The sequence below is a fragment of the Sus scrofa genome, chromosome 12, assembly GCF_000003025.6.
Source record: "Sus scrofa isolate TJ Tabasco breed Duroc chromosome 12, Sscrofa11.1, whole genome shotgun sequence".
Taxonomy (NCBI): Eukaryota; Metazoa; Chordata; class Mammalia; order Artiodactyla; family Suidae; genus Sus; species Sus scrofa.
Window position 1 is genome coordinate 25961894 of NC_010454.4, and position 13144 is coordinate 25975037.

The 13144-nt window shown below is 46.3% G+C and overlaps 1 protein-coding gene across 4 annotated transcripts in view; it reads left to right on the plus strand.

The window, feature by feature from the left end:
• Positions 9073-13144, plus strand: part of KAT7 (lysine acetyltransferase 7) — a 34041-nt gene continuing 29969 nt past the window's right edge. Inside the window, exons 1-2 of one of the 4 annotated variants that reach the window (XM_005668867.3) lie at positions 9073-9240; positions 12395-12542. In XM_005668867.3, the coding sequence (XP_005668924.1) occupies positions 9226-9240; positions 12395-12542 (163 nt within the window). In that variant the 5' untranslated portion in view covers positions 9073-9225. 4 annotated transcript variants of the gene reach the window in all.

The following is a 13144-nucleotide window of genomic DNA, read 5'->3' on the forward strand; positions in this document are numbered from 1 at the left end:
AGAAGAGGACGGGGGAAGAACATTCCAAGCAGAGTAAAGAGTGTGTGCAAGGTCCTGAGGTGGGAGGAGCCAGAGCCCTCCTGAGAAGTGGTGCAAGAAGGTAAGCGAGGCCAGAGAACAAGGTTGTGCCTGATGGACTAGAGAATGAACCAGAGGGCGGACCATGCAGGACACTGAAGGCTGATAAGAATTTCAGTCTTGGAGTTCCTGTCGTGGCTCAGTGGTTAACGAATCCAACCAGGAACCATGAGGTTGTGGGTTCCATCCCTGGCCTCGCTCAGTGGGTTAAGGATCTGGCATTGCCCTGAGCTGTGGTGTAGGCACAGACACAGCTCGGATCCTGCATTGCTGTGGCTGTGGTGTAGGCCGGCAACTATAGCTCCAATTGGACCCCTGGCCTGGGAACCTCCATATGCCACAGGTGCAGCCCTAGAAAAGACAAAAAAAAAAAAAAAAAAAAAAGAAAGAATTTCAGTCTTTATCCGACAGGAAATCATGGAACCAAAGACTTCACAGAAGAGCTCTTTTTCTCAGACTTTTCTTTTTTTTTTTTTTTTTTTTTTTTTTGGTCTTTTTAGGGCCTCACCCACAGCATATGGAAGTTCCCAGGCTAGGGGTCGAATCAGAGCTACAGCTGCTGGCCACAGCCACAGCCACAGCCCCACCAGATCCGAGCTGCATCTTCGACCTATACCACAGCTCACAGCAACACCGGATCCTTAACCCACTGAGCAAGGCCAGGGATTGAACCCACAACCTCATGGTTCCTGGTCGGATTCCTTTCTGCTGCACCACGATGAGAACTCCTCCCAGATTATTAATGCTGCTTATACTTATCTTGAAGGAAAACAGTGATCTGAATGGCTAGGAACTTTCTCAGTTTCCTGGCACCGTGTGGCCATGTCTGGCTGGCCCTGGGGAGGCCTAAGGCTGATGAGCTAGCCCCAGACTGGCAGTCCTCAGGCAAAGGATGGCCCCTGTCACTGTGAACAGAGGGGCAGGGGTGGAGGGTGGGTGGAGTGCTTTGCCTGAGGTATCAGCTCCGCAGTGACGTTTGGAACAGCCCCAAGACTATGGCTCTTGTACCTTGATAACTCTATCATGTGTATCCCCCCACCCCATGTAAATGGCCTTCTCACCCGGCCATCCTTCCTACAGCAGCTGTGTGCACCCCACCCAATCTGGGGAAGGCCTCTGGATAAGAACTCTCACTCTGCCCAGAACCTGAGGTCCTCACCTGCTGATTTCAGGCCTTAGTACAGTCTGGAGCCATGTATATACATATCCTTGATAATTTTCAGAGTTATTACTGGAAGTCATGGGACAAGAGGGTCATGATGGTTGGACTTGGCTTTTCTGAAGTCCTCTTTCCTTCCAGGCCTGTCTTTGGAGAACGTGGTCTGGTGTGCTGACATCTATTGGCAAAGATAGACAGGTAAGAAAATGACCAGATGCCTAAGCATCCTCAAGTAGTTTCCAGACCAGTAAGAAGATCATCCATAACCCCTGAGATTAGGTTGGGTCAGTAACCATAGTTGGTTAGAGCAACACTAAGAAGTCCAAAGTTGCGAGCTTGGGCCATGCATGTGCGGATTTACCTTAAATAGAGAAATGATTTTCCTAGTTGTAGCCTGCATCCCTCACCCTGGCAGTTGATTCACATTTGGGTACAATTAGTCACAAGGGAGACTGGGTAAGCATGTGTACGTGACTCAGAGAAACCCATTCTTAGCCCATTCCTGGGAAAGCATCTCCCAACACATGAAATGACCCTTGGTTTACAAATGGCAGAACACAGGGTCATTTTTCATCCTCCTGAAGTCGACTGGTTTGTGAATTTTTTTTTTTTTCTCTAGGGTTCTGTTTCTCCTGGGTCATCAGGAAAATAGTGGCTACAGAACTATCTTCAAAGTTTCTATAGTGGGCAAGAATGATGGTAGCTTTTGCTTATTTATTTATTTATTTTTCTAGGGCTGCACCTGTGGCATACGGGGGTTCCCAGGCTAGGGGTCGAATCAGAGCGGTAGCCAACGGCCCACGCCAGAGCCATAGCAACGCGAGGTCCGAGCAGCATCTGTGACCTACACCACAGGTCACGGCAACGCCGGATCCGTAACCCACTGAGCAAGGCCAGGGATCGAACCCTCAACCTCATGGTTCCTAGTCGGATAGGTTAACCACTGAGCCACGATGGGAACTCCTGATTGTAGCTTTTAAAGCGGCCCCTCAGTTCTTGCTGAGGTAAGTCACAATCTGCCTCCTCATTGCTTTCACCTATAACATCTACACATTCTGTTCACAATCTCATTCTCTCTCTCAATGGCGTGCATACTTGACAAAGAATTTACCGCTAGAGGTAATAGGGAAGCCAGAATGAAAGAGCAAGGAGAAACTACTAGAGAAATTATCATGAAGCAAATGTTCTGCCTTCTTCTTCTTCTTCTTCTTCTTTTTTTTTTTTAGGGCCGCACCCATGGCACATGGAGGTTCCCAGGCTAGGAGTCTAATCGGAGCTACGGCTGCCTACCTACGCCACAGCCACAGTAACAAGGATCCGAGCCGAGTCTGCGACCTACACCACAGCTCACGACAACTCGTGATCCTTAACCCACTGAGCAAGGCCAGGGATTGAACCCACATCCTCATGGATGCTAGTTGGGTTCATTAACGACAGGAACTCCTGTTCTGCCTTCTTAATAACACTGATCCCATAATTGAGTGTGGCTCAGACACAGCATCTATCTCTCATCTTTCATTTAAACTTAAAAGAAAATCAAGCCCTCAGAAAAGAATTGAGTAAGGCATAGGATATCACAGAAGAGGAAATGGAACCAGTAAATAAACACATGAAAGGCTGAAGTATATGCTAACTAGAAATACAATCAAAAGCACATGGGAGGTGCACTTTTCATTTTTATTAAACTTGCAAGATCTCATTAAGTGGTAATACTCAGTTCTGGGAACATCTTAAAATTGGCATCCTCACACAATGATGGTGACACTTTAAATGTGGGCACGTGTTTGGTGAAAGAAAGAAAGCAACGTATAAGAGGTAGAAATAAAAACAGGAGAGCTATAGATGCATGCAGACATTCACTGCAGAATTACCTGACATAAAAGACCCTCCATAATCCCTAAGAGGGGAGGGCACACTGTCACAGGCCTTCCTGCAATGTCACAGCTATTACAGTTTCAACTGGGAAGACTACAGAGAAACACAGGAAATGGTGAGAATGTGTTTAAAAACATGAAGCTTCATGTAAACAATGAGTGCGTTTATACCAAATGAACACATATAATAAAACATATGCATGTGGAGAAAAACTGGAAGGCAACGTGCAAAAAGATAAAAATAAAAATAGCTCTCTGGCAGCAGTGAAATTAAGAATGTCTTCTATTTTTTTGAACATTTACTTAGTGTTTTTATAAGACTGGGTTAATCATTTTTGAAAACGTGGAGGGGGTGGGTGCGGGCGAGCATCATATTCTCCCAGTCCCCTCCTATGTACACGTGCTTGTCCTAAATTGTCAGCTCAGGGTGGAAAGGACCACGTCTGTTTATTCAGTGTGCACTTAGCGCTCAGCCCAATGCCAAGCCCTTATCAGAGGCTCAATAAATATTAGTTGAATGAATAAATGAAAATGCCCGCAGGCTAGAAAATCTCAACCCATGATCCCTGGGTACACTGCATCCTCAGGCACAAGGAGGAATTTGGTTTTGCTGGAACAACCACCACAACAAAAATGAAGGTCCATCCCTAATGGCAACTCCCTGGTTTTCCTGATAAGTAAATTTGGGCATGGAGAACCCAGGGAGAGAGAGTCTTTTAAAGCAAACCCAATTACCACTCAGGAACATATGTTGCCCTGAGGCCTCTGCTGCCATAACAACATTGCGTAACTATAACTACAGCCCTGGAGGGCTTTGGCCCTGTCAAATAAGGAAAAGGATGTCTTCATTGTACGGAGAGCTTTGTACTCAGATTGGCTTCCCTGGGGAGCTTGGATCAGGGAAGGGAGCTAGATAAGAGGAAGAAAGGGAGAGGTGGAGGGCAGGAGTGGGAGAAGAACTGCTCCTGAATCAGGTTCAGAGTGATTTTTTTTTTATTTTAGGCATTTTCAAAATGCAATTATTTGACTGTTTAGTTTGGGTGGTTATTTATAACCCCAGCTGCAGAGGCGGGGAGCTGTGCCTGAGCCTGCTGGGATCTGTCCAATACGTTCCCCCAGAGTGGGGCTGGGGGCGGGGGAAGGGGGGGATCAGGTGATCCAAGAACCAAATTAACAAGTGGCCAAGAAGGTTAGAGAAGTCCCAGGCCATCTCCAGTAAAAAAGGCGGGACCACTAGGTGACCTCGCTGACTCTATTTTTAAGGCAGCTTGTAAGTGAAAAGATCTTAATATGAATTATGGTCACATTAGCAACCTCTGGGAATCTCCCACAGGGATAGAGACTGGGCCAATACTTGTACTCAGAAGTTATACGATTGGCCCGGCTACTTAGCATGGCTTTGAAAGGTCAAGGCATGTTTCCCTACCTTCCGGGACAGTTATCTACACACCGAGGGAACTGCTGTCCCCAAGCCCTCCTGGTCAAAAAAAGACTTAGGGGAGAGGAGGTGGCCGGTTCTGTGCAAGTCTTTCCTAACTGAGCCAACGCCTGGCAGTGGCCACATCGCTTACTGAACCCTTTTAGATGCCAGCAAGGAAGAAGCTGGAGGCCGTGAGGCCAGCCAGGCAAAGCTCCCAACCTCCAGGAACTCCCAGGCCTTTGAAGCAAACAATGAACAACCACACTTTGTATTTGAAATATGGTACCTATCATTTTCCTGGCTAGGGCAGCATTTGAAAGGAAATTGAGGGTCTGTTAGGGAGCTTCAAATGTAACTGAGGAGATGAGATACAGATACGAGAAGGAAAATTCACAAGAACGTACATAAAAGATTACCCCGCTACCTCTACCCTGTTGGGTTCCTCCTCCACTCTGGGTAAGTTATCATTATGGCACCATTATTATTATGATTTTTTCCTTTTTGCCATTTCTTGGGCCGCTCCTGTGGCATATGGAGGGTCCCAGGCTAGGGGTCGAATCAGAGCTCTAGCCACCGGCCTACGCCAGAGCCGCAGCAACTCGGGATCTGAGCCCCGTGTGCAACCCACGCCACAGCTCAAGGCAGCGCTGGATCGTCAACCCACTGAGCGAGGCCAGGGATCGAACCCGCAACCTCATGGTTCCTCGTCGGATTCGTTAACCACTGCGCCACGACAGGAACTCCATTATGGCACCATTCTAACTGCCACTCTGATCAGTCCTCCTCACAGCTTCCAAATAGAGATCTCTAAAGTGCAAGTTGGCATTCCCGTCGTGGCGCAGTGGTTAACGAATCTGACGAGGAACCATGAGGTTGCGGGTTCGATCCCTGCCCTTGCTCAGTGGGTTAACCATCTGGCGTTGCCGTGAGCTGTGGTGTAGGCCAGCAGTTGTAGCTCTGATGTGACCCCTAGCCTAGGAACCTCCAATATGCCATGCGTGTGGCCCTAGGAAAGACAAAAAAATAAAAATGAAAAACAAAGTGCAAGTCAAGTCGTTAGACTTCTTTGCTTAAAGTCCTTCAGAGAGTCCCCTCACCTCCAGCTCAGGCTTCTCAGCAGAACATTCAAGACTCTGCAGGACCTGGTTCCCCAAATTATTCCTGCCTCTTCTTTTGTCAATCACTGCAACCCCTGCATGCCCTTAGTCACCCCCACACAGTCCTGCTCCACAGGTCTGCGCTTTTGCACAGGCTGTTCCCTTGGCCTGGAAAGCCCCTGTTCTCCAGGTCCATTGGCAAACTTAATCGTCCTGTGAAGTTCCACTCTTACTTCATCTCTGTATGAATCCTTTTCCAAACCCTCAGTGTCCTTCTCTGTACCACTTCTGAACTTTGCTTATCTTTCTGCTGTTCCATTAATACTCTGTCGTGCTCTGGAACGACAAGCTTCCTGGCCTGGGGAAACACAATGTTGGGTTTTTTTTGTTTGTTTGTTTGGTTGGTTTTTGTCTTTTTGCCATTTCTTGGGCCGCTCCAGCGGCATATGGAGGTTCCCAGGCTAGGGGTCCAATCGGAGCTGTAGCCACAGGCCTACGCCAGAGCCACCAGCAACTCAGGATCCGAGCTGCATCTGCCACCTACATCACAGCTCACGGCAACGCTGGATCCTTAACCCACTGAGCGAGGCCAGGGATCGAACCTGCAACCTCATGGTTCCTAGTCAGATTCGCTAACCACTGAGTTACGACTGAAACTCCCGAAACACAGTGTTTTAATGCTTTAACTCAATATATAATATATAATACATAATGCCTCGGTAACATTCGGAGCCTCCTGCACTGAAGCGAGTCTCAATAGACAAAAACAAACAACCACTAAGACTATGGAAAGTTATTTTTCACAATCATTAGGATAGTCCAGCCATGACTAGGGTGACTGAAATTATAATGATCAGTAATAATGGCTATTTATTGAGCGCTTATTCTGTCAGGGACTGTGCTAAGCGCTTTACAACAATCATTTCCTTTAATCCTTATAACAGCCCTGTGACATGGCTATTGGTATCTTGACCTCACAGCTGAGAAATCTGAGGCACCAATACCTTTTAAAACTTGTCCAAGAGCAAAGCAGACAAAGTAGCAGGACTGAAATTCAAATCCAGATCTGACATCAGAGCCCAGTACTGGACACGAGAACAGCTGATGAATAAAATAAATAGGAGTTATGTTCCTATTACTTGTTTCGGGAGGAGTGAAACAGAACACCTACCAAACTGTAAAGTATATATAAATCAGTAAGTACAAACTAACATATCACTGTGCCCTACTACCTTAGAAAGAATACATCAGGAGAGACCTTCTGAAGAAAGCAAATTTTAAAGATGGTCGGGAGATGCATCAAGGCAGGAAGAAAAGCCTGTGTGAGAGCGCAAAGACAGGGAGAATAGTAGGACCACTTTTGCAAAGTCTGGCGGATGAGGATTGTCAGGGGCCCGGTCAAAGGCTTTAAACCAGCAGTTCGTGCATCACGAGCTAATTTCTGCTGGAGGGTATGCTCTTCAAGGACAAGGCATGTCTCAATGAAACTGTAAACTCTTTCGGTGTTAGCTGCAGTGTTTGAAAATGCAGTGCGAGGGATTAATGTGGAACATTTGTAATGTTGGTATTTGTATGATGAATGGCTAAGTCAGGATAAGATTTTATTCTCATATGCTAATTCCCAGGGAGGGATACTTCACCATCTTTGAGGGCTAGACATTCTGACAGTGTGAAACAGTAAACATATTTTGATTGAGGAACAAGAATTTACTATGGGTAGAGCACAGTCTGGCTGCCATTAAGGATGGTATAAAAGAAGAGAGATACGCTTTTTTTGTTGTTGTTTCGTTTTACTTTATTTTTAGGGCCGCACGCACAGCATATGGAAGTTTGAACATGGAAGTTCCACATCTGGGACCTACACCACAACTCATGGCCATGCCAGATACTTAACCCACTGAGGCCAGGGATGGAACCCACATCCTCATGGATACCAGTCGGGTTTGTTACCACTGGGCCACAACGGGAACTCCCGAGATATGGTCTTAACATAAGTGCTCTTTACCAGTAGTTGGGGAGCCAGAACACCCAAGAGTAACCTTGGGAACACCCGAGTAGGTGCAAAATAACAGTAATAGTGTGAAATTAAATAAGTTCTTTTGTGCAGTTCAACCTAAGTAGGCCATTTAAAGGTGTTTATGGTAAACATTAAAACCTAAATACTAACAGCTGCCTGTGTTATTACCAGCCCAGGATACACCCAAGGAGAGTGCTAAATAAGGGTCTGGAACTCTAATCCTTCTGAGTCCTCTGCTTAGCACAACAATCAGATGTTTACCTTCTGCTGCTTTGTTCTTTAGTTCAGCTCCAGGGGGAAATCTCCATCTTAGCTAGCCTCAGGTGAAACGGGCTCCAGGATCCTAACTTAATGACTCTTGGATTTTTTTTTTTTTTTTTTCCTCCCAGTCTCTGGGCAAAGCTTTACTCCACACAAGGCTTTTCTCCCAGCGAGGTTAAATCCTCAACGCTTGCTGTTCACTTCTCAGCCTTTTCTTACCGCTCTTCTGCCAACCTTACATCTTCCACCAACTTCTCCTTTCTAGGCAGCTAACATCAATGCCTTTCTGAGCTCCAGCTTTACTAAAAATATTCCTTCCTCTTCCTCCAACTCCTGACTCAAGCGTCTGGATTTCGAGAGGTCACTTGGGCTAATGGGGTTCAATGCTTTTCCAACTCTGGTACCGCGCACGCGCGCACACACACACACACACACTCATCCCGAGGGCCACCCAAGGCTCTCAAACCCATACAGGATGAGGGGACGAAGTGGGTGTGCTCACCACAGAGCTAAACTGGTAATTCTTTGGAGCAACAGTTTCTGGAGAATGGTTGTGTCTCCTTTCGCGAGTGAACGGATCAACATACTTGCGGTTCGCTAAAGGCAAGGACAATGTCTCCTCTACCAGACAAGAAACTTCTTCATGAAGGACGCTACCTTCTTTCTGTCCTTTCACAAGCCCCCATTCCCAGCACTGTGAGACACCGAATGGCTCTTAAAATAGTTTCTTGTGCAAAATAGCCCTTCCCAATTTTGAGTTTATGTGATAAAGGGAAACGTCCTTTAGCCAATTCGGCGACTAAGGGGTTAAACCTCAGCAACCTGATGGATTCTGGGGCTTTCTTTCCTCGACTTCAGAAATTAAAACCAAAGGGAAGGGAAATTTTGCCCATTGTAAAGATGAGAACTGTTAACTTCAACTGTCAGGCTTCTGCCCCAAACAGGAATGGCTACCCACGCCTACAGAGGATGCCATTCCCCTAACTAAAAATGGCGGGCCCCAGTTTCCACTGTCGCTGCCACTTTCTGCCCAATTCCAAAATGGCTCCCGCTAGCCTCACCGGAGGGGGAAACCTCCCAGAATCCTCTCTGGCCCTAACGTCAGGTGACGCAAGCCTCAGCCGGAAGTGGAGGAAAAAGCGCCTCAGCCCGCGGCGCCTGCGCAGAAAGGTCTAGACGCTGTGAAGCAGGAGGCACTTGGGATCGTCCGCAGGATTGGGACTGCTACAGAGGCCGCCACGGAGCCCGCCGGAGCCACCGTTCCCACTGCTGCTGCCGCCGCTGCCCGAATCGGAACCGTCGGGCCGCAGCCGCCGGCAATGCCGCGAAGGAAGGTGAGAGGAACGGGACAGGAGGGATGGCGGGTTTCTAAAGGGCAGTCGATTGAGAAGAGTGACGCAGTTGGCCACGCCTCACAGTGGTTGGGTTCCAACTTCCCGCTTCCCTGAACCTAGCTCAGCAACCCTCGCTTCTGTCCATACCCAACAGAAAAATGTGGGCCCGACTGTGGCCTCGGCCTATGCTTGCACCTATTCCCGCCCTCTGCTTGCCTGGCTCGGAGGCGTTCTTCTCGGCAATTGGTCGCTGAAACGTCTAGAAGCATGTTGATTGGCTGGCGACACCGCCCATTTGGGCCCAACGGTCACCTCCCCGCGTGTGGGGGCGGTGTCTAGGCCCGGCTCTACCGCTCTCCGACTGGATGTAGAGAACGATCCCTCTTCTCTTGATTGGCGGGGCTTGGCAGTCTGTCCTGTGGGGGCGCGGTTTAGCGGGACCGCGATTGGGTGGCACGAGTCCCCTCCCATCCGTATGGTGATGCTCATAGGAGGAGAGGCGGGGTTTGGGGAGTATCCTTCCTTTCCCCGCGGAGGACACAACAAAGCAGAGGACTGGGTGGTAGAGAAGCAGCGCCCACTCCCGAGGGATCCCTTCCAGGCCTGTTGCACCTAAGCTGCGGTTTTCCCTTATGTGCTTAGTTGGACAGCGCCTAGAAAATGAAGTTCGTAAATCGGAAACTTCCTAGAATTAAATGGGACTTGACGATGTCATCTAGGGACACCCCCATCCCTTTTCTCAGCTAAGCAGAGGCTTAAGGGAGTGCCCCAAGCCACTCAATTAGGCAATGACAGAGCCTGGACTACAGGACAAATCTAATTCAGTTCAACAAACGTTTATTGACTCTTCGCTATGTGCTGGTTGCCGAGGACTCGAAAATTAATTAGACATGATCACTGGCTTAAGGAATCAGAGTCTGAGAGGAAAACAGACATTTAAATAACTGTAGAAGGGTTTAGTAAATTCTCTACTTGGCAGTAATAAAGATTAATGGGAGGGAAGTGGAGCAATTTAATCTGCTCTGGAGTAAGATGGGAAGTAGTTGGTGAAAGCAGTAGAGGAGAGCTGAGCTCCAGGGTCATGCCAGGAAGGGATGGGCAGAGATGATTAGGGATTCAAATAGCTGGGTAATTGGATTGGATGACCTTTAAGACTCCCCTTTCATCTTAATTTTTGGTGATTCTCTGTGGATCCTCCACTCATTTCCTGGCAGATTATCCTTGAAATATTTGGAACGCTGGGTGGTGGTCTTGCTCATTTCTGCAGAAATCTTTCTCTTCACAGAGGCTTTCAAATATTTACATTTTTTAATGTCTCCAAAATGACCTACATTGATAGGTGGTATTTATGTTAAGGCTCACCAAATAGTACTGGTGTCTTGGAATAGGCCCACAGTCTCCTTTTTGCAATCCCCAAGTACAAAGAGTTCTTGAAAATGTGTGTTTTTTAGTAACTTATTTCTTGGCAGAACCTGTTCTAAACTGTTCTGAGGCTATTTACAGTTTTTGTGTCTCATTTAGTGTGATTGTACATATATTTTGCTGCAGAAAGGGTGTTATTTGCAGGATGTATGCAGACTATTCCTTTCTAAAAAATTATGAATTCTAAACACATCTGATCCTAAGGGGGCTTTTTGTTTGTTTTTGCTTCTTGTATGTTTTTTTTAAGCAAATGCATCTCTCTTTATGGTTTAAAATTTTTTTTGCTTTTTTTTTTAGGGGTGCATCTGTGGCATACAGAGGTTCCCAGGCTAGGCATCAAATCAGAGCTACACCTGCTGGCCTACGCCACAGCCACAGCAACGCAGGTTCTGAGCCACATCTGAGAGCTACACCACAACTCACAGCAATGCCAGATCCTTAACCTGCAACCTCATGGTTCCTAGTCGGATTCGTTTCCTCTGCACCACAGTGGGAACTCCTCTTTATGGTTTAATAAAGGGTATGGTGTTAGCATAGGAGGGTACCCCAACCCTTCTGGCTTTGCTCTAGGATTCCCTGGGAAGGAAAGAAAGTTGGAATTTAATACAGAAAGCTGATGATCAATAGGTGATAATAAGTTGAGGGAGAAAATGTAACATACTTTGAGCACTTAAATTGTGCCAATTTGGTTACTGCTGTATGAGCATGCTGCAAAATGGGAGAAAAACTTCTGTTTTTTCAAACAAGTGTTTAATGCTTAATTGATAAAAGTTATCTTTATGGTTAATTGTGTCTCTGGAGGCTGATAATTGACAAATAATATTAACTGTAAAGGTGATTTTAAAAAACCTTCTGTTTTTGCATACCCATGTGTCTTCGTTTGCAAACCACTCCCTCCCCCCTTTTTAAAAGCACTTTTGGGGTACATGTGGAGAAACTTCAAAGGGAGATGACATAAGTAAGAAGAATTACTATTTTTCTCCCTAAGTTTGAGATCAGAGTTATAGACCATGATATTTTGAATCAGTGTGTGGTTTTTAATTCATTTTATTTTTTTATTTTTTGGTTTTTTTTTTTTTTTGCTTTTAAGGGCCATACCTGCAGCATATGGAGGTTCCCAGGCTAGGGGTCTAATCAGAGCTACAGCTGCCAGCCTGCACCACAGCCACAGCAATGCAGGATCCGAGCCACATCTGCAACCTACACCACAGCACATGGCAACACCGGATCTTTAACGCACTGAGCGAGGCCAGGGATCAAACCTACAACCTCATGGTTCCTAGTCGGATTCGTTTCCGCTGAGCCACGGTGGGAATTCCAGTGTGTGGTTTTTAAAAATGTAATAGCTGTTTATGTAGACTTTGAGCAAAAGCTACTCCAGAATTAAGTGAGGCTGTCACTAACATTTTTCTCTTTACCCTGGACTTTGTATAAGTGCATTGTTATGTCAGCCAGACTATTTTGAGTTCTGTATTTTCCAGTTTCCAAATCAATTTGTTTCAGAACTAATGATGATACAGTAAGAATTAATTCTCTTTATTTATTTAATAAAGATGCACTATTCGTAGGTTGTTCCATTTAAATGCTCTAAATGAAGGGAAATTGGCTGTGGAGTCCTTTCTTAGATTTGAGCTTGGTGTTTTCAGCATCACAGTTTGTTTTATTTCCAGTGTTATTTCACACCCACGGAGTTAATGTTTCTGTGCTAATGTCTGGATCTATGGTGTTACAGAGGAATGCAGGCAGTAGTTCAGATGGAACCGAAGATTCCGATTTTTCTACAGATCTCGAGCACACAGACAGTTCAGAGAGTGATGGCACTTCCCGGCGATCTGCCCGAGTCACCCGCTCCTCAGCCCGGCTAAGCCAGAGTTCCCAAGGTAAAAGGCCGCTTCCTTCTTCCTGATCACACCTCACAGCTCACTGGTCATCATGTTACTGTGCTAGTTCATGTGGAAACTGGTCCCTTGACGTGATGCTGATGACAGAATCTGGTACAGTGCAGAGCAAATGACTGCTAAAGTGTCAGGTCCTTAAGGATGGTTCTGTTGGGGGTCCTGTCCAATTGTAGACCCGGAAGAACTATCTCTGGTATGGTACATTTGTGACACCTGTATGTCTTGAGTCTTTTAATTTTTTATGGATTACAGTTTCCCTATAAAATGAGAATGGTATCTTTTCACTTTTTGTTAGAATGGCCTAGGAACTTGATAAAGTGGTGTCTCGAATGTGCTATTGGAGGAGGCCTAAGACCTTTAAAACCATGTTTAATTTTGTACTATAGTCAGGTGCACAATCAATACAGATGACCCAACTATCAACTATAATAGTACCCAGAATTTTGCTATGGTAGTAAAGAATAGAGAATCTCGGTGTTGGAAGGTTCTCTAGTACAGTTAGCCATCTGGTCTTAGATTTGGAGGGTACCCACTGTCTTGGCTCTGCTCTGAGATTCGCTGGCAAAGAAAGAAAGTTGTGAGTA